This window comes from Panthera tigris, chromosome C2, assembly GCF_018350195.1.
Source record: "Panthera tigris isolate Pti1 chromosome C2, P.tigris_Pti1_mat1.1, whole genome shotgun sequence".
NCBI classification, from domain to species: domain Eukaryota; kingdom Metazoa; phylum Chordata; class Mammalia; order Carnivora; family Felidae; genus Panthera; species Panthera tigris.
Window position 1 is genome coordinate 119,589,158 of NC_056668.1, and position 25,890 is coordinate 119,615,047.

The 25,890-nt window shown below is 34.7% G+C and overlaps 1 protein-coding gene across 3 annotated transcripts in view; it reads right to left on the reverse strand.

Moving 5' to 3' along the window:
- Positions 1–4,331: 4,331 nt before the first annotated feature.
- Positions 4,332–25,890, reverse strand: part of LOC102971710 (U2 snRNP associated SURP domain containing) — a 53,434-nt gene continuing 31,875 nt past the window's right edge. For all 3 annotated transcript variants that reach the window (XM_042998575.1, XM_042998574.1, XM_042998576.1), the window contains 8 exons: positions 21,870–22,026; positions 21,055–21,150; positions 20,299–20,365; positions 17,332–17,491; positions 14,513–14,623; positions 11,871–11,989; positions 9,712–9,888; positions 4,332–8,534 (listed from right to left, as the gene is read on the reverse strand). In XM_042998575.1, the coding sequence (XP_042854509.1) occupies positions 8,396–8,534; positions 9,712–9,888; positions 11,871–11,989; positions 14,513–14,623; positions 17,332–17,491; positions 20,299–20,365; positions 21,055–21,150; positions 21,870–22,026 (1,026 nt within the window). In that variant the 3' untranslated portion in view covers positions 4,332–8,395. The remainder of the gene's footprint in view (positions 8,535–9,711; positions 9,889–11,870; positions 11,990–14,512; positions 14,624–17,331; positions 17,492–20,298; positions 20,366–21,054; positions 21,151–21,869; positions 22,027–25,890) is intronic.

A 25,890-nucleotide genomic window follows, 5' to 3' on the forward strand; every position in this document is an offset into this window, starting at 1 on the left:
TAAGATATTAACCAACCGGATCCAACAATACATTTAAAAAATTATTTCACCACAACGAAGTGGGATTTATACCTGGAATGCAGGGCTGCTTCAATATCTGCAAAACAATCAGCGTGATTCACCACATCAATAAAAGAAAGGACAAGAACCATATGATCCTCTCAGTAGATGCAGAGAAAGCACTTGACAAAATACAGCATCCTTTCTTGATAAAAACCCTCAAGAAAGTGGGGATAGAAGGAGCATACCTCAAGATCATAAAAGCCATATATGAATGACCCAACACCAATATCATCCTCAATGGGGAAAAACTGAGAGCTTTCCCCTAAGGTCAGGAACAAGACAGGGATGTACACTCTTGTCACATTATTCAACATAGTATTGGAAGTCTTAGCCTCTGCAATCTGACAACACAAAGAAATAAAAGGCATCCAAATCAGCCAGGACGAGGTCAAACTTTCACTCTTCGTAGATGACACGATAGTCTATATGGAAACTCCAAAAGATTCCACAAAAAAACTGCTAGAACTGAGTCATGAATTCAGCAAAGTTGCAGGACATAAAATCAACGCACAGGAATCAGTTGCATTCCTATACACCAACAATGAAGCCACAGAAAGAGAAATCAAGGAATCGATCCCATTTACAATTGCACCAAAAACCGTAAGATATCCAGGAATAAATCTAACCAAAGAGGTAAAAAATCTATACACTGAAAACTTTAGAAAGCTTATAAAAGAAATTGAAGACACAAAAAAGTGGAAAAATATTCCATGCACCTGGATAGGAAGAACAAATATTGTTAAAATGTCAATACTATCCAAAGCAATCTACATATTCAATGCAATCCCTATCAAAGTAACACCAGCATTCTTCACAGAGCTAGAACAAATAATCCTAAAATTTGTATGGAACCAGAAAAGACCCCGAATAGCCAAAGCAATCTTGAAAAAAGAAAACCAAAGCGGAAGGCATCACAATCCCGGACTTCAAACTGTACTACAAAGCTATAATCTGGGGCACCTGGGTGGCTCAGTCGGTTAAGCATCCGACTTCGGCTCAGGTCGTGATCCAGCCCCGTGTCGGGCTCTGTGCTGACAGCTCAGACCCTGGAGCCTGTTTCTGATTCTGTGTCTCCCTCTCTCTGACCCTCCCCCGTTCATGCTCTGTCTCTGTCTCAAAAATAAATAAACGTTGAAAAAAAAATTAAAAATTAAAAAAAATTTTTTAAAAAAGCTGTAATCAGCGAGACAATATGGTACTGGCACAAAAACAGATACTCAGATCAATGGAACACAATAGAGAACCCAGAAATGGACCCACAAATATATGGCCAACTAATCTTTGACAAAGCAGGAAAGACTACCCAATGGAATGAAGAGTCTCTTCAGCAAGGGGTTCTGGGAAAACTGGACAGCAACATGCAGAAGAACGAAACTGGACCACTTTCTTACACCATACACAAAAATAAACTCAAAATGGATGAACACCTCAATGTAAGACAGTAAGCCATCAAAATCCTCGAGGAGAAAGCAGGCAAAAAACTCTTTGATCTTGGCCGCAGCAACTTCTTACTCAACACATCTCCAGAGGCAAGGGAAACAAAAGCAAAAATGAACTATTGGGACCTCATCAAAATAAAAAGCTTCTGCACAGTGAAGGAAACAATCAGGAAAACTAAAAGGCAACCGACAGAATGGGAGAAGATATTTGTAAACGACAAATTAGATAAAGGGTTAGTATCCAAAATCTGTAAAGAACTTATCAAACTCAACATCCAAAAAACAAGTAAACCAGTGAAAAAATGGGCAAAAGACATGAATAGACACTTCTCCAAAGGAGACATCCAGATGGCCAACTGACACATGAAAAAATGTGCAGCATCACTCATCAGGGAAATACAAATCAAAACCACAAAGAGATACCACCTCACACCTGTCAGAATAGCTAACATTAACAACTCAGGCAACAACAGGTGTTGGTGAGGATGTGGACAAAGAGGATCTCTTGCATTGCTGGTGGGAATGCAAGCTGGTGCAGTCACTGTGGAAAACAGTATGGAGCTTCCTCAAAAAATTAAAAATAGAACTACCCTATGACCCAGCAATTGCACTACTAGGCATTTATCCAAGAGATACAGGTATGCTGTTTTGAAGGGGCACATGCACCCCAATGTTTATAGCAGCACTATCAACAGTAGCCAAAGTATGCAAAGAGCCCAAATGTCCATTGATGGATGAATGGATAAAGAGATGTGGTATATATACCTAATGGAGTAGTACTCGGCAATCAAAAAGAATGAAATCTTACCATTTGCAACTACGTGGATGGAACTAGAGGGTATTATGCTATGCAAAATTAGTCAGATAAAGACAAATATCCTATGACTTCGCTCATATGAGGACTTTAAGACACAGAACAGGTGAGCATAAGGACAGGGAAGCAAAAATAATATAAAAACAGGGAGGCGGACAAAACATAAGAAACTCTTAAACATGGAGAACAAACAGAGGGTTACTGGAGGGGTTGTACGAGGGGGAATTGGCTTAATGGGTAAGGGGCATTAAGAAATCTACTGAAATCATTGTGCACCATGTGCTAGCTAACTAACTTGGATGTAAATTTAAAAAGTTAAATTAAACTAAAAAAAAAAAAAAGCTGCTGTAACAGAAAAAAATAAAATAAAAATAAAAATATTAAGAATTAAATGCCACCTGTAAGACTGGGACAGAATATATACGGATATTCAGTGTGCAATAAAACAATGTATACCCCCAATATAAGTTTATAAAACGTATTACAGTGCTATGGAATTATAGTATAACTCTATTTTTAGTTAAAAGATGTTCCCATCATTAGTTTTCAAATACGGTTATTAATTTTAAATACCACTGTATAACTATGTGTCAGTGATTTACATGTGATTTCACGTTTACAATAAACACCCAAGGTCAGTACCCATTTTGTGAGAAAATTAGATTCCGAAATATCACACAGCTAGTAATGGTGAATAGCTGGGAATTCCAGTCCAAATAGGACTCCACAGCCCAGGCTCTTCCTCCCCTTCCACACTAGGCCTTGCCACATCTCATTTAAAAATCAAAAAGCAAGTTCCTTACTGTAAACAGTTTGAAGCTCTGCATTTTCTTAGGGCCAAATAAAAGAAATGAGAATAGAGTTTTTCTTCTTTCCTTTGTGGCAAATGAATATCCAATCCAAAAACTGCGTTTACTACATGCCAAAGTTTTAGTTTCCTTTTCAGCAGGCAGTAAGAAAAAAAAAAAAAGCATTTGAGTATGGTAATTACTATTAATACACTACAATTTCAAAATCACATGGCTTGCTTTGAAAGCATACTTTGTACCCCATGCTATGAAATGTTGATGTGAAATTATACATAACCATTAAAGAGAACACAGCACAAAAAGTGGTAAAAATGGTAAAGAAAGTGATACGGAAATAGCTGGCATATATACTTGGTATTACTTGTTTTCTTTTGAAGTTTTTACTCAAAATAGAAAATGCTAATGTGCCATTTGGGGAAAATCCTTTTCAAATTCTGTAAGGAAATAGAGAAACTTTAAAGAAAAAGTAGGTTTTAAAAAAAGAACCAATGCACAAGCTACCACATGGATGAACCTTGAGGACATTATACTAAGTGAATTATGCCAGTCACAGAAAGACAAATACTGTTATGATTCCACTTATTTGAGGTATCTGGAGTAGTTAGTGATACTCCCAGAAATAAGAAGAAAATAGGGGATGGGGAGGACATGAGTTAATTGTTCGATTTTCAATTTTGTAAAATGAAGTTATGGAGACTGCTTGCACAATGTGAATACACTGAACACGACTGGATTATACACCTAAAAATAGTTAAGATGGTAAATTTTGTTATGAGTATTTTACCACAATTAAAACATTTTTAAGTCTTAAAAGAAACCAATGGATTATTTTTAGTGTAATGATGATATTGTGACTACGTTGTTTTAAAAACAAAACATTCAGTCAGAGATACATACTAACAAGGTGATACTTGGGATGTTCATTCTACAATTTTGTATGTTTGAAACCTTTCCCCCCCGTGAAATAAAATCAACAAAATAACTCTTCAAAGAAGGGGAACAATAAAATTTCCTAATCAAGAGAATCATCTATCATAAAAATATTTTATTATAGTTTAAACATGTAAGATGTAACATTTTAGCTACAACTGATAAATGTGACACATCACTTATTTCACTTGAAAGAAAGCTGCTGAAAACCAGCTATGGTTTACTGAGCTTGCATTAGAAAAACTACATGGAGAAAATTACATGAACAGGCTAATGTTTGCTATGAAAACAATGTTTTTTTATTAAAGTAATTAAAAGTCAAAAAACAACAACAAAGGGAAATTCCACAACCTTTGCAACTATATAATCTTTATGTAGAAAAACTATAAAGTGACAGTCTGGAAAGCAGCTCCACAATAAACTTAATCCTTACATCAAGAGTAACTAAATTATGGAATCAGTTCACCCAAAAGAAAAGGTCTTGCTATAAAATATTTCAGCTGAGCTGATTTCAACTAGATTATTCTCATTCCTGAAAAATCGTCTTTCCTGATATTTCAAATCAGCAGAGATGTAACGTACAAGAGCCTGTTGAAGTAAAAGGATAAAACAAATATTCCAAGCACAATTACATGTGAAAATGAATGAGGGCATTTTATCTATAGATCTACAAAACTATATAAATAATCAGTTATACACATAACCCATTTACACTGAAGCTCCATGAGGTGGTACTGAATAAACACTGAGGCGTTGAATTTTCAACAATGGAACATGGCTCACTCTGAACAGCAGCACATTCCCACCTTTTAGTCTAGCATCACAACACTTCCCCTGGGATTTGTATCTGTGTATTTTCTGAGTCCCGGGAAGTTCACAACAAAAATAAAGAAAAAAAGCAAAATGACAAGAAATGAAATACCCCCTAAAATTTGCCTAAAATCTACATGTGAAATATGAAGAAATCAAGCACTTTGTGAGTTTTTAGTCACGTGTTCTTTTAAACTTGTACTAGTGTCTTCATTAGTATCTGTGCTGAATTTCCTGTAATTAGTTTTTCCATTAAAGTGAAAGAGGAAAACAACAAAGAAAAAAAGCTCTTATTTTGTAAATGTACAGTCTTAGAATAGCGTTACTATTTATTTTTAAAACAACCTTCTCTGTTGAAGAAATCACACTGATGTGGTCATCAGAATAGCCGAGGTCAGTCTGGCAATACAGCGATTTATTTGCTCTCATTTTTTTAAGAATCATAATGATAGACTATTATGGCCATAAAACTTTTCATAATCTATATGATCATGAAGGCAAATGTGTAGAGAACATGTCTAATATACTTAAATCGATTGGAACTTCTAAAAATATTTTCAAGAATATTAAATTTTGGGGATAAAATACAGAAGTCATAAGCAAGTATTTCTTCTAAGATTCTTTAATTGGGATAAAAATCTCAGGGTTAGCTCACGAATGGTCTGTAACAAAGAAAAATTACGTCAGCGTAATCTCTGCAAACTTTAGCAGAAAAGCCAAAAACATTCTAAGCATCATAAAAGAGCTTTTTGTTGTTTTAGTCTTTAATCTCTAACTTCTCAACATTTACAGTTTAGAAATGCCCATATGCTTGCTAATGGTAATAAGGAAATACAATGTCAAAGAAAAGATTCACAAACATGATACTTTTCAATCATAGGTCTCTCTTTGGTAAGAAAAAGACCACCATTTATTTGTGTGTTTTCTCTCAGGGTAGGAGAAGGAGATTAAATGGTATTAAACTGGTAAGAAATCCCCGTGTATAAATGTTATTAGGATCGAAGGTAAAGAGATTAAGCCTTTATAAGAAGAGTAGGATCTTCTTTATAAAAAGAGTAGGTAACTCTTACTTGTAGCTATGACAGAGCATCATAACCATCTATTACAGAGTGGGAACAGTGTATTTCCTGTAACTTGTATAGAAAGCCACCCTACAAACATTTTAGTTAACCTGTGGAAATTTTGCTGTCTAATGAAGAGTGTTCTTTAGATAGGAAACAGATGAATAATATGCTATTTAAAAAATGGTAAACTATCTCCCCCAATAAGAATTTACCAATTTATGATCCTATTAAACTTTCATAGAATCCATGAAGAATTAAACAGGCTTACTCTAGATATTTTCTCATTAAGTAAAATTGGAAATAACCTATGTAACAATACCATTTGCAATTCCAGGAAAAAAAAAATCCAATCCAATCCAATACACGCATTTAGCTAACTTACAGAATACATATTCTATCAAGCCTAAGCAATCCCCTCCCCCAACACACCCAAAAGAATATCTGCTGTATCTGGATCCAAATTAAAGGGACTGAAAACTTCCATTGCAGTAGGAAAACTACTACAAATAAGCACCCAAAACTGACGTAACAATTTCTACTCACTCCTCCTTCCCCAGGGTATTTTTTTTTTAAATAGAAAAAAATAAGCACTCCTTGTAACTTGGCTGGGAAAATCATAACCTGACCAATTACTTATAAAACTATACTAGATACCAACTAATAATGGAATGCCCAAATCACTAGCAACTCAACATTATTGTTATATTTGCAGAAAAAAGCAATATATAAATTTCCCTTCTCCCAGGCAATGAACAGAGGAGAAAAAATGTGTTGCTTTTAAAATGGCTATATTTGTAGGTTTTTAAAAACCAGCACCAAATGTTCATGTTTAATTATTCTGAGCAACATTTAGGAATTAACACTCCCTAACATTATGGACAAACAAAAGAGTGAAGTGAACAGTAAGGGAGTAACTTTCAAGCAATATTGCATGTTGACAAGAACCATTAAGTAAAACAATGTGATTGGCTCTTTTCTAAAGCTGTATTTTAAGGTTGCCCAGTTTGGAAACAGCATACCTCACTGCTCAGCTAATATACCTACTCCTCAAACCATTGGTATAGCTTATTTTATAACTAGGCAACAGTAAGTAAAACAACTGGAAAATACAGTTTTAAAATCTAACTCAAAACAACCCATTATTAGAACAGTTTTCTACTCTATGAAGGGGGGAAAATATCAAACCACTGCATAAAGTGTCTAAATAAAAAACTGAAAAATTCACAAATTGTAGTAGTGTCAGTTCAAGTCTACATAACCCTTTATTACATATTTATAGCAATATTATGATCAACATTACACAAGTTTCCTTATTTCTTCCTCATACTGCAGCAATTATTCCCATTGTATATAGATTTTAACTCTGCAAATTGCTTAAATCAACTTTGCACAATGAATTTACAAACTATTGGATGTTAAGTTTCCTGAAAACTATTTTACTTTTAAGTTTTACCTAAAGCTAAAACCTAAAATTCAATTCTTAAAAAAACAAAACAAAAAACTAAGGTGCTTTAAACAGAACTTTGTAGAAATACATGAATACAAGCGTTTGAAAGGTAATCTACAGAGGGCTATATAAAAGGGCATTTATCATACAAAAAACTTCTATGGCCAACTCTTGTTAGAAAATTTCTTTTATAAATAAACTTCTTTCATGATAGAAGATGAGTCAAAAGACGGAGATTTAATTTTCCCCTAAAAATAAGTAGTTGCTCAGGACATAGGCTGAGTATACTGAAATCGTATTGCTTCTTTGAAAACAGAAAAAATATTGTAGCCAGGCATTCCATTAACAAAAAAGACCATGCCACCTTTACCTAGTCTTTTGATCTCTGGGTACTAGTATTATCCAAGATAACCTCATCAAAGTTGGTTGGCACCCTACCAAATAGGAGTCTCAGGTCCCTTAATTTTCATAGTCATCTTAGTAAATATAAAACTTTAGCTACTTGAACAATGGAGCTTATAAAGTGCATTAAGTATAAGAAACACAACAGAAGTGCTAAACTCAGTAGGACTTTAAGGGACTTGATGTCACCAATGGGGCAAAAAAACAACATTATAGTTTTCTGTTCAGATTTTATTTGAAATCTAATTCAAATTGTCAAAGCTACAAAAGGGGGGAAGACATCTGTATTATTTTTGCTAAGTCACAACATCCTAAAACAAAATACTACTACTGCCAGCAGATCCATTATACACATTTCTGATGAAATTCATTAGCACAATAAAAATTTCATCTTGAGAAACAGCCACAATGAAAGTAATTTATACAATATAAAACAATGACAGGTCTACAGATGTAGTTACTCATGAGTTTACACATGCATTCACAAACAAATAAACAAAAAATCCAGGAATGCTCTTTCATTTGATTTTTTGTTTTTTTTTTTTTAAAAAAACAGACCATTCAGGCACAAAACAAAATTGCATTTCCAATAAGTGACAGCATCTTAAAGATTTATGTCAGTGTTTGTTTTTCTTTGACTTTTTATGAGACCTGTGTGGAGATCGGGACTGAGATCTGGATTTCTTCCCTGACTTTTTAGGGGATCTAGACCGTGATCGCCTAGACCGTTTAGGTGTCCTGGAACCAGATGGTGATCTGTGGAAACAAATGAAAACAATTTATCAAAGTACTCATGTGATCAAAATGGACCATCCTTCAATTACCTAAAATGATCTTTAACAGAGCACAAAGTCAGAAATAAAACAGGTTGTAAACTTCCCAAATTTACACTTTGCCTACTTTACAGAAACACACATACACACAAGTTTGCACCTCCGGTGTGCAGCACCCATGATTATCAGTGGTGCGCTTGCTTATGAAGACAAAATCTTGAGCCCCACCACTGTTCTATTTAATCAAAATCCCAAGAGGTAAGGACTGGGAATTTGCATTTTTAACAAGCTCCCCAGGTTACTAATATACCCCCAAAGTCTGAACCTCTAAATCTACAAGATAAAGTTCAAAATGGCATCTAAAATCATTCACATGATTTTTAAAGCATAGCAGCTCTGCAGCCTATCTTCTTGAAGGAAAAGCACCAACTACTGCATATCGTTAAGGAAATCATTTAAGACACCATAATTCTGTACGCACGCAGTTCATGAAGATTACCAAAACTAATAAATATACTTTATATATATATATATATATATCCAAGTACCACTTAGAAAAGGAGAAACATATCTCTTTTATAAAGAATTTACTAAAAATGGTTACAATAATAAAGTTTTAGGACATAAAGCAGTTTTAGTTCACAGGAAAATTCCACTATGTAACACCAGATGAATAAAACATTTCTTAACCATTTTTCTAGAACTACAAGGAAAAGAAGTATGTAACACACTAAAACTACACACTGAAGAATGGTATTTAATTCCACAAGTCTCTACCCAAGAACTTGCTAATAAGATGCAGGGGCAGGAGGAAGGGGGTAATGTATTTTTCTTTCAGCCTTGACAAAACCAAAGAATATTCTATAGAAACTGAAGAACAAAATGAAAAGTAAAGCAGCTATCCCTAGTCCACAGAGAACACTGGATGTAATGTTTAAAATTCTTGGCTGGTCTTTACTTGTTGGAAGCCTTCTTATGCTTTAAGTCATTCTGAGACTGGGGTGGGGAGGTGGGAAGGAATAATCTAAAATGAAAGTATACTTCTCTGGTTCTCTAACACCCTTTAAAAAAATGGCTGCCAGCCAAATTATTTTCAAAAGCTGGTAAAATGACAAGGAAACTGGCATTTGAAATATTACCAAAAAAATAACTGCATTTACCTTTTGGCCTTTTTGCTAACATCTCTAGGAGAATCTTTGTGAGATGACCTGGACCGTGAGCTCTCTTTATGAGATCTTTCTGAACGCTCTGATCGCTCCGATTTGGGTGAAGGGGATTTCACTCGTCTACCACTGCTACTTCGAGATGGGCTAGGGGATGTGCTGTGTCGCCTCTTCCTATGGAACAAAGCCCCCAAAACATTACATAAGTGAGCAAAGGATCAAGTATTCATTTTCCTTCTACTGAATTAGCGATTTATTCCTATCAGTTTATACTAACTTTATTTTCACTTAACCTTATTATTTTCCAACAACATTCAAAGCCCTTTATAAAGAATATCTTAAAGATAGATTCATCAACATGGATGGAACTAGGGTGTATTATGCTAAGCAAAATCAGTCAGAGAAAGATAAATGTCATGTGATTTCACTCATGTGGAATTTAAGAAACAAAACAGATGAACATTGGGGAAAGGAAGGAAAAACAAGATAAAAACAGAGAGGGAGGCAAATCATAAGAGACTCTTAAATACAGAGAACTGAGGGTTGCTAGAGGGGAGGTGGGGGCGGATGGGCTAAAATGGGTGATGAGCATTAAGGAGGGCACTTGTTGGGATGAACCCTGGGTGTTAGATATAAGGGATGAATCACTAAATTCTGCTCCTGAAACCATTATTGCACTATATGTTAATCAGCGTAGATTTAAATAAAATTATAAATTAATTAATTAAATATAGGTTGATCAAAACAAATACTGAACTCAACTAAGTTCAATTTTCTTTTTCTATGAGACACTGGAACAATGAATAAAATTTCATTAAGGTCTCTGATGAGGTGTTTTTTAAACACTTTACTTATTTATTCATTCATTCATTTTTAAAGTTTATTTATTTTGAGCAGGGCTTGAACCCACAAACCATGAGATCATTACCTGAGCCAAAACTAAGAATCAGACACTTAACCGAATGAGCCACCAGGTGCCCCAAATAATAGTGTTTTGTTTTGTTTTTAATGTTAGTTCTCCAATCTTGAAACTTATTATGGTTATGTAAGAAAATGGGGCATCATGTTGGCAAGTTACTTTTTTTTTTTAAATGTTAATTTATTTTTGAGAGAGAGAGACAGAGAGAGAGAGAGAGAGAGAGACAGAGACAGAGCATGAGCTGGGGAAGGGGCAGAGAGAGGGAGACACAGAATCCAAAGCAGGCTCCAGGCTCTGAGCTGTCAGCACAGAGACGGATGTGGGGCTCGAACTCACAAGCCGCAAGATCATGACCTGAGCCGAAGTCGGATGTTCAACCGACTGAGCCATCCAGGAACCCCGGCAAGTTACTCTTAAATGGTTGGGAGGAGGGGAAAGGAAGGGGAAAAAAAATAAAGCAAAAGTAGAAATATTTCAACATTTGGAGAGTGTGCGTGAAGGATATCTGGGAATTCTTTATACTGTCCTTGCAACTTTTCTATGAATCAAAAAATGTATCAAAAAAATAAATACAAGACAAACAAATGGTAAATTTAGCATTTAACCAATTAGTATACCTATGTTATTTGTAACTATCTGTAGAGTAACTAAGCCAGAATTTTTTTAATTTGCATTCACTTGGTTTTTATTAGGAAAATCTCAGTTCTGTTACTAAAGCAATTTTCTCTATTAAATGAGACATTTAGGAACTGAAAGTAAAATAAAAACTAAAAAAGAAGTGATTTTGATTAGAATGAAGACTTAAAATGAGGAGCAAGTCCCTATGGTCCATGTATACAAACTCCTTTTAGATAGGATTGGGAGATTCAAGTTTTCAAAGGCAGCAGCCTCAACTCAGAAGAAATGCTTATACCAGAGACAACAAGCAAGATATAGCAAGCTGTTTAGTTATTTAAGCCTTAGGTCTGATACCTAATACGGTAACTGAATTCTTGCACTTAACTAAGGCTAAGGTACCATACGACCCACGTAGAGGGATGATGTCCCAGTTAGCTAAGCCAAGTGCCAGCTAACTGCCCCATTTCTCAGCTAATTCCGCCTCCTGCAGGCAGGAGCCAAACACATTTATCATGAAAAAATACTTTTCTAGTTTGTTGGCATCAGTGATGAAAACATTACAAAATGAAACATTTCAAAACTTGAAACCAGCATAGGAACTGAGTGAGAAATGTTATACCTTTCTTTCCTTGTTGGAGTACATTCATCTTTCTCCTTCTTGTCTTTGGATCGAGATTCCAATTTTTCTTTATCCTTTTTATCTCTTTCTCGTTCTCTTTCTAATTCTTTCTCTTTCTCCTGTTTTATTTTTTTTTTAAAGAAAGAATAGTCATTAAAAAATACCAATCTGGGTTAATCTCATTTATGCAACAATATTTTAACCACTTTTTAAAATCACTACTGAAGGTACAATGCCATTTTTTAAAAAATACCTACTCTTCCAGGAAAAGTAGTCATTTCTTCTTACACTGAGTGAAAATACTAATACCAGTGACAGCAGCTAAACGGTTGAATCCCTACCACAGACCAATTACTAAACAACTTGCCATATACCATTTCATGTAACACTTCAAAACAGAAAATAGAAATTTGCTATTACCCTCATTCTAGAGATGAAAAATGACACTCAGAAAGGTTAAGTACCATGCTCATAGTCATAATGGATGGAGAAGTCAGGATCTGAGTCTAAGCTCTACAGCCAGTGCTCTTAACTACTCCCTCTGTCCCTCCACTTAAAAAAAAACAAACAAACAAAAAAAAAAAAAACAAGGAAAAAGAAACTGGCCTTTCTATCTTAGACTACAATAGTCAGCAGCATTCCTACAGCAAGTTGACTTAATCAAAGGAGAGCTCTTTCCAAGCAAAAGGCTTAAAAGGAAATACAGCTATTCACAATAATCATCCATCAAAAAATCTTAATTAGTAACAAGTACCATTTGTATTGGAAATTTTAAATCCTAACTTCTACAAGTACAAAATGACTATATGCCTTTATATAAACCAGAAAGATGACCTATCTGCTTATCCCCACTGCTACTATTGCCACTTCTTACTTGAAATTATGACTTCTGTTGATAAAATAATTAAGGGAGTGGCTACAAACAATGAACCCACAAAGCCAACTTAGGTCTTCATTACCAGGAATTGAATCTCTCTACGATTTGTATGCATCAAGAAAGCTACCTGGTAACTGATAAAATGCCTATACCAGATGTTGCAAACATTTTCTGTAAAGAGTCATAGAGTGAGTATTTTCTGCTCTATGGGCCACACAGGATATCTGTCCCAAGTATTCAACTCTGTCATGATAGTCCAAAAGCTTGAAGGGGCATGGATGTGTTCCAACAAGCTGATTTATGATGAGGTGATGAGTCTGCTGACCCTCAGTATATACCTTCAAGAAACACATCCTTCTCTCCAATTACAATCATAGAATGCAGAGAGTAAAATGTAATACAGGTATTACTACCATCAGGACCAGTGAGTATCTCAAAGTATAGTCTTAAATGCAGATCAAATCCCTGCCACCAACTCCAAAGGGACTCTTGGGGTACAGATACATCTTTTTAAAAATCTCATTTTTCTTTTTTCAAAATACAACTAGAGTACAGATTTAAAAAGTGATGCTGAGGGGGAGCCTGGGTGGCTCAGTTGGTAAAGCATCCACCTTCAGCTCAGATCATGAACTCACAGTTCAAGGGTTCGAGCCCCACGTCAGGCTCTGTGTTGACAGCTGAGACCTGGAGCCTGCTTTGGATTCTGTGTGTGTCTCTCTCTCTCTCTGTTCCTCCCCTACCTGCACTCTGTCTCTCTCTCTCTCTGTCTCTCTCTCAAAAATAAATAAAGATTTTAAAAAATTAGAAAATGAATAAATAGATAGCGATGCCAAGGACACTGTCTTCATCTGGTAATCTGTAGGATATATTTTCCTGATTGAAATACTTAAAATATTTTGAACAATTTAATCCAATAAAAAAGTAATTAAAATCCAATTTAAAAAGTAGCGATTATCTCACAGTCCTGCAAAATTGGGACTATCAACCTAGTTTCACAGAGAAAAGCAGGCCTCCGGGACTTGCCTGGGAGCACACGGCAAAAGGCGGCCCCAGGAGTGCACAGGTCTGTGTGGCACCGAAGCTACTTTACCATAGTGCTGCTCCTCTCACTGGTTCTACACCATTAATAGCTTTAGTGAGTCTAAGTTCTAGTGTTCTAGTCTATCCTTTTCTTTTCTTTCTCTCTATATAGTCTTTTCTACAATGACAATCAAGGTAAAACTTAATAGCAGTCCCAATAAAATTCCTGGGTTCTTTCAACAATTAACAAATGGGCTTTCTTGTTCTAAATTCTCTGTATATCGCCACAAATTTTTTATGTACTCGAGTTCACCAATGAAGTATGTTACCCCTTGGTGTCCTTCTTTGTAAACAATGGAAAAGGAGTCCTAAATGAACGTCCCAAATTCTAAGTCCATCTTTATCTCTGTGCCACTTCTCAGGGGGTTGTTGGTGTTTTACTGTCACAAATGTTGGCACTTCATATAAAGTCTTCCAGCTTTGAAAGCATGGAATTTCTAGTCCACAGGTAGAAAGTATATCCAGAATAAAATGGTGCGCTATTGCTTTCAGACCCTTTCCCAAGTTGAAATGATTGTAAAACATCAAATTTCTAATGTTCCTGTCTACCAGTATTCAGCATTTGCACATCAAAGGATATAATTTGAGATATACTTTTCCTTTAGTGTACTAATATACCAAAATTCTAGGTAGTCAAACAAATTACTTCGGAAAATACGCATTATTGAGTACACTTATTCCTTACTCGTTGAAGAAGTTTATCTCTGTAGTGTTCTACTTGCTCCTGAAAGCTCTGGCCTGGTTTTTTAGGTCTTTTTCCAGATTCCAATTCATCCTGAAACTTCATAACTTTGAGCTGTGAAATAAGACATTTTAAAAATAAATCTTTTCATCATTATAGCTTTCAAGCAGTGCTTTGGTCCTTTAAAAAATTCCTTTTTCCTTTGAAATAAATGTGTAAAAAGGAAAAATATAAACACAGCAAAGCAATATCTGATTGGGGCTCAGTCAAAATATAACATCAACATAAAGCTCCCCCTTATCTGAAGACCATTTGGCAGACAAGCCCAACCATGCAGGATTCAAGCAATCAGGCATGGGCCCACAGGCTCTCTGCACAGCCACATGAGAGGACTCAAAAACCATGAACTACATATAGTTCAGACCCTTAAGAACCTACTTATTATCTCAACACAACGATAATGAATTTGCTATCTGGCTCCCCAAATGTGAGAGGCAAGGGTGCTATACAGGCAAGCATACTTCCAACAAGATATGACAGCCAGCAGGACACAAGATATTTTTTTTAAAGCATTCTTTACAGTTCATGTAGGACCAAACACAGAACTACAGAATTTGAATGTTTCACTCTATTTATAGTACAATGTAATCACTGAATATCAAGACATCAAGGAAAGGTTAAATCATATCAGAATATACTTAAGATAGTAAGAATATGTACTAATAAAAAAACTCAGAAACACTTCCATTTCTTTTAATTTATACACAAGCAGAAAACCATTTGTATAAAACATCCAATACAGCATTGTGTGTACGTATAATATATATTCCACACTTTAATTATGTTAATACAGTTATACAGTAATACATATATATTTGTATGTACACATATATAAAAATGTTTTATTACATAAAGATATCTATATATAACCTTATTAAACGAAGGGAGAACAAGTAAGATGAAACACATGAGGACTCAGGCTGTTGGAGGGGGAAATGGAAAGCACATGGATCCACCGGTTGCAGCGTCAAACCTGCCCACCCTATGTCATCCGAAGAGGGGAAGAACACACTCTGGCCTGACAGGATTATTGTATATGCAAACATCTTAACCTATTTTACTGAGCACTGATAGGTCCTTTAAATGAACTAAATACTACTATAAATATTATGAGGCTTTCCCATAGAATGGGAACAAACTACAAAAACTTTCTTCCACTCAAAGTATTATTTTCACTATTTTTGACTTCATGAACATTTCTCATAAATTCCCCAATTTTTGCCCTTTTTCTATCAGGGTAAATAGAACATCTTAAAACTATCCAGTAGTCTGTTTTGGCATTTAAACGGTATAACTTCATTATCAAGAAAATATTATTTTTATTTAACTCCAGAAAGGCAGAGTTCAGTAAGCTTGGGAGGAGTTCTGAGAGTTAAGAAGGGGCATGTGCAACTTGGAAAAAAAAAATCCACAGGTGGAGTGAGGTCACTGATATAGTCCCCTAAAAAATTTGTCAACAAGGGCGCCCTAGCTGACTCAATTGGTTAAACATCCAGCTCTTCATTTCGGCTCACAGTTCATGAGTTCAAGCCCCACACTGGGCTCCACAATGACAGTGCAGTGCCTGCTTGGGATTCTCTCCCTTCCTCTGTCTCTCCCCTGCTTGAACTCCCCACCATCCCCTGAGTAAAAGAAATAATTTTTTTTAATTGGTAAGGATTGTATATAAAAAAATATATCCAACACGTTAACTCTGAAAATCCCTCCTCTTCACTTATTACAGACAGTATACTGATTCTGTGTAAGGTTAAAATGAAATACTTTCCCTGTTAACAGTTACTTTGGCTTAATGATATCTGAGAAAGAGTTAGGCAAAAACTTGTACCAGCCCAACAGTGATGAGAGAACTGGAAATAAGGTAATTACTATGGTGGGAATTATAAATTAGTAAGAGGAACAGTGCTGATACATAGCAGACATCCAAAATACTGTTAAATCAATGGACAAAGTATTAAAATACACTCTCAGATATACTTCTGAGACTCTGGACTGACTGCTACACTAACATTTACTACTGGGAATGTTTCATCACTTTGCAACAAGGAATAAGGAAGGTTCCCATTACAACAATACCCTTCCCTCTGATAGGTCTCCTTTTGGTAATTAAAAAAAAAAAAAAAAAAAAAAAAAGGTATTAAAAAGGACAGGGGACCGAGGGAGGGAAAAGTCAGGTTGAGACAGTTTGGACTCATTCCCATAAGTTTTTCCCCCTTCTTACTGCTAAGTCTCACTTAATGTCTGCTCTCCCCACTGAAATAAAATGCAGATATAACCTAAAGGTGCCAGAAAATAGCTCGCTTTTCCTCGTTACATACTATGTACACTCAAATGTAATAATTTTATAATGCCAGTGTAATCTATTCTTAAAATCAATATCTTCAAAAGATCTCCCATGTGCCAGGCACTGGATTTATGATGATGAACAGACAACAGACATGGTTCTTTCCCCTCATGTAAATCAGCACCTAGTAGGGACTCGAAACATTAAACAAGCAAGCTAAAACAAAATAAAACACACACCACAGTACATGTAAAATAACGAGAGAGGTAAATAGGGAGAAGTAAGCAAATGCACAAGTGTAAGAAAAGGATAGCAGGAGAGAAGAAATGCTTGAACTAAGAGGTCTGTAGGAAGTCAGCTGGTATGAAGGTTTCTAGGCACCGAGAAAATGCACAAAGGAATGATGCCAAGAGGGAGCCTAGGTCAGCGGAAAAGTGAAAGAAGGCCAGTGAAATAGTTTCAACTTCACTGAAATACTGACCTCAATTTCACGAAGTTTAGCTCGTTTTTCCTCACTCATTTCAGAGTACTTAGAAAACTTAGACTCCGTCATTTCTTCTTTGATTGGATTAGAGTACAAATGATGTTCTTCTGATTTGGAACTCTGAGTATCTTCTTCATCCTCACTTTCTTCTTCTTGACTTTGGAAATAAGCAGAATATATCGTATGTCAAGACAAAAAAATGTTACATTTTACAGTTTGGCTTTTTTTATTTTTCACTGTCTTAGTCTGTAAATAGTGTTAACAAAACAGGACAATTCATCACTAAAACGTTTTTATAAAATATTTTATCAAATAGAGAATTCTATAAAACTCTTCTGTTTCTTCCACATAAAAAGTTTGAGCTTCAACATAATCATTTAAAAACAACTTCTATGTTACCTACAACATTCTACAACTTTCCTTGCAGTGTTAAGTCAAATGAATAATCAATGATTCCCCATACTTTCCAGTTCAGAGTGATTTCAGAACACTTCATGTTAAAAAGGCCAAATGTTTACCCTTTTTTCAGCAGAGCCTATACACTAGAAAATACATGAGTCTGTGTCATACATAGTTAAGAAACAAGGTAGTAGGTAAAGACCTTATCTGATTAGTACATAATCCCAGGAATAAATGTGTAAATTTTAAATATTATCACATATTAGTACTCAATATCATAGTTGATTCTGAAAATTATACTGTTAGAATCTATGTCAGATAAGAAGAAAATGAAAAACTAAGGGACTACCATGGTAAGGATACAAAGAGGAAAAATTCTATCCTTCCAGAGCAATACAGTACAAACAGGCAGGCAACTATTGTAAAGTTGGTCTTGTTTATATGTTTTCTATATATAGAGAAAGGATCTAGATGACTAGATACCAAACATTAACCATATTATTTACTTTTAAAATAAGTTATACTTGATAATTTGAGACACATATTTATTTTATGATTTCTATTTTAATTTTGCAGTCCCTGAGCAGTCCATTCTAACTGGTTTTGATTTTAGCTCTTAGTTACCAGTTCTAGGTAACCAGGACTTATTCTTTTAAAGAAATGGAAATTCAAGTCTATAAAACCATACAGAATTCATCATAAATGAAATTAAATTACTATTTGGAAGTTTTCTACAAAGAGTAGTGCTATGTATTTTTTTAATCACTTTTCTGCCATAAAAAGTAATTACTAGTTTCAAAAAAGCATTTTGGACTCAGCCACTAGAGAGCAGTAGTGAGGCATAAAAAAATTTCAAGGACCAGAAAGTTGTATGTGAAAATTATCTTTGCCTTGCTTTATACTTCCATAAAGCTATTTTTATGTTATCGTGATTTATTTAGAGCTCTTAAGGAAAATAAAAATTACATTTCCAGTGATCCATGCCTCACTGTATTCTACTGACTCTATTCTCACTGATTATTTTACTTTCAACACTGAAATGCAGTCATAATCCAAACATTAACACTAATATCAAATTTACACAAAACAAGTTAATACCTATAGAAACAAAACAAACTGAAGAAACATTTGAGTTCTGCAATGGCCTTTTATACCCTTCCTTTCCCCTAAATTAATTATCTCATGAATTAACACATGTATTTTAAGCCAGTGATGCTACAATAGTCAGAGATGTTAATAATGTGGTACTGTAGACATTAAAAAGGTTAAAGCACTATTTTAAAGCAAACTGGACTATCCCAATTCCTGTATTCTTCAACAGCCTTGGAGAGGTATTTCCATCAGCAAACCACATCTATATTTTGTTAATATTCCATCATCATCATTGCTGACTTGTTCTGATCACACCAATGTTTCTGGAAAGACATCACTGATGCGAAGTTTTCCTTAGTATATCAAACTGTGTTCCCACAATCACATTTCTTTAACAACAATCTAAATGCTACTAATATCCATTTACTGAATCCATACAATGCCCAAACTGTGCTGGGACACAAAAGGGACTTTTTCCCTTTGTTCACTCTTCCATTTGAGAAGGATAAAAGATCAAAGATTTTTTTCTTTCTTTTTTGTTTTTTTTAAGCAGAAACCTCTGCTTTGTGTTCTTGAGGTCATCTGTTCTCCTATTTAAAAAGAATTAATTTCCTTTGCAATGATTTAAAAAGCTGTCAGGTTCTACCTAAAATCTACCAATACAAACTTGCTGGAGAATATGGGAGCAAGATTCCTATAATCGCATTCAGTATGCAAAAACAATCTTGAGGTGATTACCAAAAAGCAAAATTTGAAATTATAATTTCTCTACATGTTAAAGGAAAGCTTTTTTTAATTCATTCTTAGTTCTTCTGAGATGTTTACATTTTTTTTTTTTATGTTTATTTGTTTTAAGAGAGAGAACGAGAAAGCTCATGCAACCAGGGGAGGGGCAGAGAGAGAAAAGAAGAGAATCCCAAGCAGGCTCCACACCCAGTGCAGAGCCAACACAGGACTCGGGGCTTGATCTCAGGACAGTGAGATCACGACCTGAGCCAAAACCAAGAGTGGAACTTTTAACCAAATAAGCCACCCAGGCACCCCTGTTTACACTTAAATAACATAACAGAATAGCCATAATGCACTGCTTTTCTTAGCAATGTACAATCCAAATAAAAAGCAGCATAACTTCCCATTCACATTTTAAAAATCACTTTCCGTAAAGCCAAAACAGTATTTCATGACAAAGATTTGAAATAAATGCAGCTGACCATTTAGTAACTACCAAGTGAGAATATATAAACCTAGCATTGAAAAATCAACTCAGAAGCAAAGTGAAACGAGGTGCATCAGACCAGAAACCAAAAGCTCTTTATTCACTGGAAAAACAATGAAGAACTAAAAATGATCCTCCCAACAAGGTTTTAAAGAGTGAAATTTTCCTCTTCACTATTATTTCAAGCATACCTCTTAATGAAAAAGGGAGCTTATATGTAATAAGAAACTGAGTAAGTTCAAAACTTAGATTCTTACTTTTGATTTTCTTCTTCTTCTGATTCTTCATGCTGGTCAAATAACTCCCATTTAGAAGTTGTTACAGCTAAAGGGAAGGAAAAGGATGTAATTCCATTAAGGTAAATTAGCATTTGCAGTAGTATAGTAGAAGCCCAGCTCTAGAATTCAAAGTTTATATTACAGAAATTATCTGCCAATTATCTCTTCTTTGAAAACCATTTCTATGTGCTATATTTCTTTCCTCACACCTATGCTATAATTTTATTCAAATTCATGAGGTGACAAATAATGTTATCATTTTTATTTGTGTGCTGAATGGTTAAGATTTATTCATTAGAACCTACAAATATTAACAATTACATATTATAAGCACTTAAGGACACGAATCCAAGTAAGTATGAAAGGCAGGTCTAAACTGCGTCTAAAAAGTCAAGCATTATGGGAGGATCAAAGCCTGGTTTCTCTGAAACTGACCTCTAAGTAGATTTCCAAATAGGTGTAACTTCCATCTACATTTTCTACTGAAATGCCTTACCCTGAAAGGTATTAGTGATTTCTTTGATTACTCGCAAAGCATCCAAACTGAAAGATGTACGAAAATTGTAACAACAACCATAATGAAAACTTAGCCACTAGACATAAAATATAGTAACTCCGGGTCTTAAAGTTGAAATGTTGTAAAACATAAAAAGAAAACATACACACACACACACCAATAATTGATTTTAAGTACTCAATTTTCTAAAGCTTAATATTTATTGTACTTTTACTCACCCTGTGCTTCTAATTCAGATTCATCTACAGCTTCCCATTTTGATGGGGCAACTTTAAATATGGGCTCATTCTTCTTGGAGTCTTCAGTTGCATCCACTAATGAGGAAGGATAAGCCATTAACCCCTACTACTAGATGACTTAAAGAGTTCACGGGTATTCATTCTATTATTAAAAAGTAAAATAAGGCCACATATGGACTAATAATGCTAGTGTCAAGAACAAGGATTATGACTAATCTAATTCTCTACACCTGAGGTCCGATGTTTAAACACAAATACATCAATACAAAATATACAAGTTATTATGATTTCAAGCAAATGGAGAAGTTGGGGCAGTAAAAAAATCTTTAAGGTCTTTACCTAATCACTATTTAAACTATACAATTCTTATACTGTTTAATATTTTCATGCAATTCAAATATACTACAGATTCTGTATACATCCTATGGCCAAAAGTGACTTTAGGCATCTAAGAAACATGAACCCATAAATTATGAATAAAAACAGAACTGACAAAACAAGGCATCTAGGATTATGAATATAACTGAGAACAAGATTGTGCCTATAGTTTTCATGACAATTAAGACAAAAAGAGAAACTTACTTATACGAGACTATCCCAATAAAGATATGTGACTAGAAAGAAAACCTTTTTCTTGGCAGAGTCAAATGTATTATTGGTATTTGAATTTTGAAAGTCAGAAATAAAAGACAAATTAAAGACTGATACCTTAAACTTTTTCCATATCCACATGTGTGGAAATTAAAGTTTTGGAATCAAACTTATTAGCTCATCAGTTTGAAATTTGAACTTACAAGGCACTCCATCAAGATCATCATCAAGACTCTTTATAGGGACTCCGTCAAGATCATCAATGGGAGTAGCATCAATAGGAATTCCATCCACATCTTCTAGAGGTGCACCATCAAGCTCTTCCTCAATGGGGGCACCATCGAGGTCATCTGGTACATCCTACAGAAACATACGTACTTGCTGTAACATTTTCCTTTACTAAAGTCATATTGCTATAACTAGGATATACTTCATCCTCCTGTCTGACAAAGAAGCAGTCATTCTTTCATTATTTAAGAAATATCTACCAAGTATTTCTTGATGCCAGGTACCATGTAAGGCACTGAGGATACAATAATAAACAAAAACAAGTTTGTTCCTTTGGTCCCTCAAGTAATAGGACTTACTAGAATTTTCTGGGAGACCAGGGGGTAGGAGGAAGCAGGCAATCATAAAATCACAATATTCAAAGAACTGTGATTATAATGACTGCTACAACAAAGAGGCATATCATACTATTCAAATGTATAAGTAGGTTTCACCTAAAGCGGTCTGAGAAGACTCAATGATACTGAGTCTTAAATTGACATCTGAAGGATCTCAGGTAAACAGGAGATGTTTCAGAGAGAGGCAAGAATATTTACAAAGGTTTATGGTAGAAGGAAACGTATACTTAAGAAACTGAAACAAGGACCATGTGCTTGGAACAGGGGGGCTAATTAGAATCTCATAGGAATGAAAGTGAAAAGATAACTGGATGAGGATGGTAGAACTGAGACAAAGGATTCATGAAACAATGATGAGGTGAAAAGCAACAGAATCGTGATGAACAGAATCTGCTACCATTGTGGTGCATCTCTTCATGTACATATTTACTTATATAGCTACTTTAGTTTAATAAAATTAAATCATGCAATATATATTGCTTTATTAGTTCCTTTTTTCAACTAATGCATCATGTATCTTTTCATGTCATCAAATTAAAAAAAAAACCAAAACAACAGTGATCAGGGGGCACCTAGGTGGCTCAGTTAAGCGCCTAACTATTGATTTTGGCTCAGGTCATGATCTCATGGTTCATGATATCAAACCCCACATTGAGCTCTGCGTTGACAGCACGGAGCCCACTTGGGATTCTCTCTCTCTCCCTCTCTCTGCCCCTCCCTGTGGTTTCTCTCTTTCAAAATAAATAAATAAGCATTTTAAAGTCATCAGAAATCAAAAACTACATGGAGACAAATGAAAATGGAAAAAAAAAAAAAAAAAAAAAAACCAAGTCCAAAATCTATGGGACATAGCAAAAGCAGTTCTAAGAGGGAAGTTTATATCAATATAGGCCTCCCTCAAGAAACAAGAAAAATATCAAATAAACACTCTAACCTTACATGTAAAGGAATTAAAAAAAGAACAAAGGCCAAAGCTAGTAGGACTAAAACAGATGAGCAGACACAAACAAAATAGAAACTAAAAAAATTTTTTTTTAAAAATCAATGAAACCAAGTGCTGGTTCTTTGAAAAGATAAATAAAATTGATAAACCTTTAGCCAGACTCATCTAGAAAAAAGAAGATTCAAATAAATAAAATAAAAAATGAAGGAGAAATAACAACCAATACCCCAAAAATACAAAGAATTATAAGAAAATAGTATGAAAAAAATCATATGCCAACAAACTGAACAACATAGAAGAAATGGATAACTTCCCAAAAACATTCAATCTCCAAAACTGGAATCAGTAATCAAAATAAAAATCCAAATTAAAATCCAGGACCAGATGGCTTTCCAGGTGAATTCTACCAAACAATTAAAAGAGTCAAAACCTATTCTTCTCAAACTATCCCAAAAAATAGAAGAAGGAAAACTTTCAAATTCATTCTGTAAGACCAGCATTATTCTGACACCAAAATCGGATAAAGACATTAAAAAAAGAAAACTACAGGCCAATAACCCTGTTGAACACAGATGCAAAAAACCTCAACCAAGTATTAGCAAACCAAATCCAACAATACATTAAAACAATCATTCACCATAATCAAGTGGGATTTACTCCTGGGATGTCAGGATTGTTCAACACTCATCAATCAATGTGATACATCACATTCAAAAAAGGACAAAAACCACATGATCATCTCAGCAGGGGCAGAAGAAGCATCTAACAAAATACTATATTCATTCGTGATAAAAACTCAGCAAAGTGGGTTTTAGAGGGAACATACCTTAACATAATGAAGGACATATATGAAAACCCACAGGCTAACATCATATTCAATAGTGAAAAACTGAAAGCTTTTCCTCTAAGAACAGGAATAAGACAAGGATGTTCACTCTCAACACTTCTATTCAACATAGCACTGGAAGTCCTAGCCACAGCAATGAGGTAAGAAATAAAAGGCATCTCAATAGGTAGGGAAAAATAAAACTATTTGCAGATGACACAATACTATACATAGAAAACCTTAAAGACTCCACGAAAAAAACTCTTAGAATAAATGAATGCAGTAAAGTTGTAGGATATAAAATATACAGAAATCTGTTACATGTCTATACACTAATTACAAAGTAGTAGAAAGAGTGCTTACAAAAACATTCCCAATTACAACTGCACCAAAAGCAAAAACTACCTAGGAATAAATTTAACCAAGGAGGTAAAATACTTATATTCTGGAATCTATAAAAACTGATGGAAAAAACCCAAGATGACAAAAACCAATGAAAAGATATTCCATACTCACGGACTGGAAGAATTAATATTGTTAAAATATCCATACTACCCAAAGCAGTCTATGGATTCAATGCAATCCCTATCAAAATAACCAATAGCATTTTTCATAGAACTAGAACAAATAATCCTAAAATTTGTATGCAACCACAAAAGACCTCAAACAGCCAAATAAAATAAGAACAAGACAGAGGTAGGACGATCCCAAATTTCAAGATACCTACAAAGCTACAGTAATCAAAACCATGGTACTGGTCCAAAAATAAACACATGATCAACAGAACAGAATACCCAAAAATAAACCCACACCTACAGAGTTAATCTACAACAAAGGAGGCAAGAATATTTAATGAAGAAAAGACGGTCTCTTCAATAAATGCTGGAAAAACTGAACAGCTACATGAAAAAACCAAAATGGACCACTTTCTTACATCATACACAAAATCAATTCAAGATGGATTAGAGACCTAAATATGAGACCCAAAACCATAAAACTCCATAAAACAGGCAGTAATCTCTTGGGCACTGGCCTTAGCAACGTATTTACAGATAGGTCTCCTCAGGCAAGGAAAACAAAAGCAAAAATCAACTACTGGAACTACACTAAAACAAAAAGCTTTTGCACAGAAAAGGAAACTCAACAAATCAAACAGGCAACCTACCAGAGGAGGTGGTGTTTGCACATGATATATTCAATAAGGTATTAATATCCAAAATATATAAAGAACTTATACAACTCAACACCAAAATGAAACAATCCGGTAAGTGGGCAAAAAAGAACCTGACATACACTTAAAAAAAAAAAAAAAAAAAAAAAAAAAAAAAAAAAAAAGATATACAAATTGCTCAACAGACACATGAAAGTAGGCTCAACATGAAAGTAGATCATTAAGCATCAGGGAAATGCAAATCAAAACCACAAGGAGACATATCACCTCACATCAGTAAGAATGGCAGGTATCAAAAGGACAAGAAATAACAAGTGTTGGCAAGGATGTGGAGAAAAGGGAACCATAATGTACTACTGGTAGGAATGTAAACTGGTGAAACTACTGTAGAAAACAGTATGAAGATTCCCCAAAAATTTAAAAACAAATACCGTATGATCCAGTAACTCCACTGCTGGATATTTACCCAAAAAACCCCAAAAACACTAATTCAAAAACATATATGCACCCCTATTTTTATTTCAGCATTATTTACAATAGCCAAGATATGGAAATAACCAAAGTATCTACTGACAAATGAATGGATGTGGTATACACATGTACACACACACTACTCATAAAAAGAATGGATTCTTGCCATTTGTGACAACAGAGATAG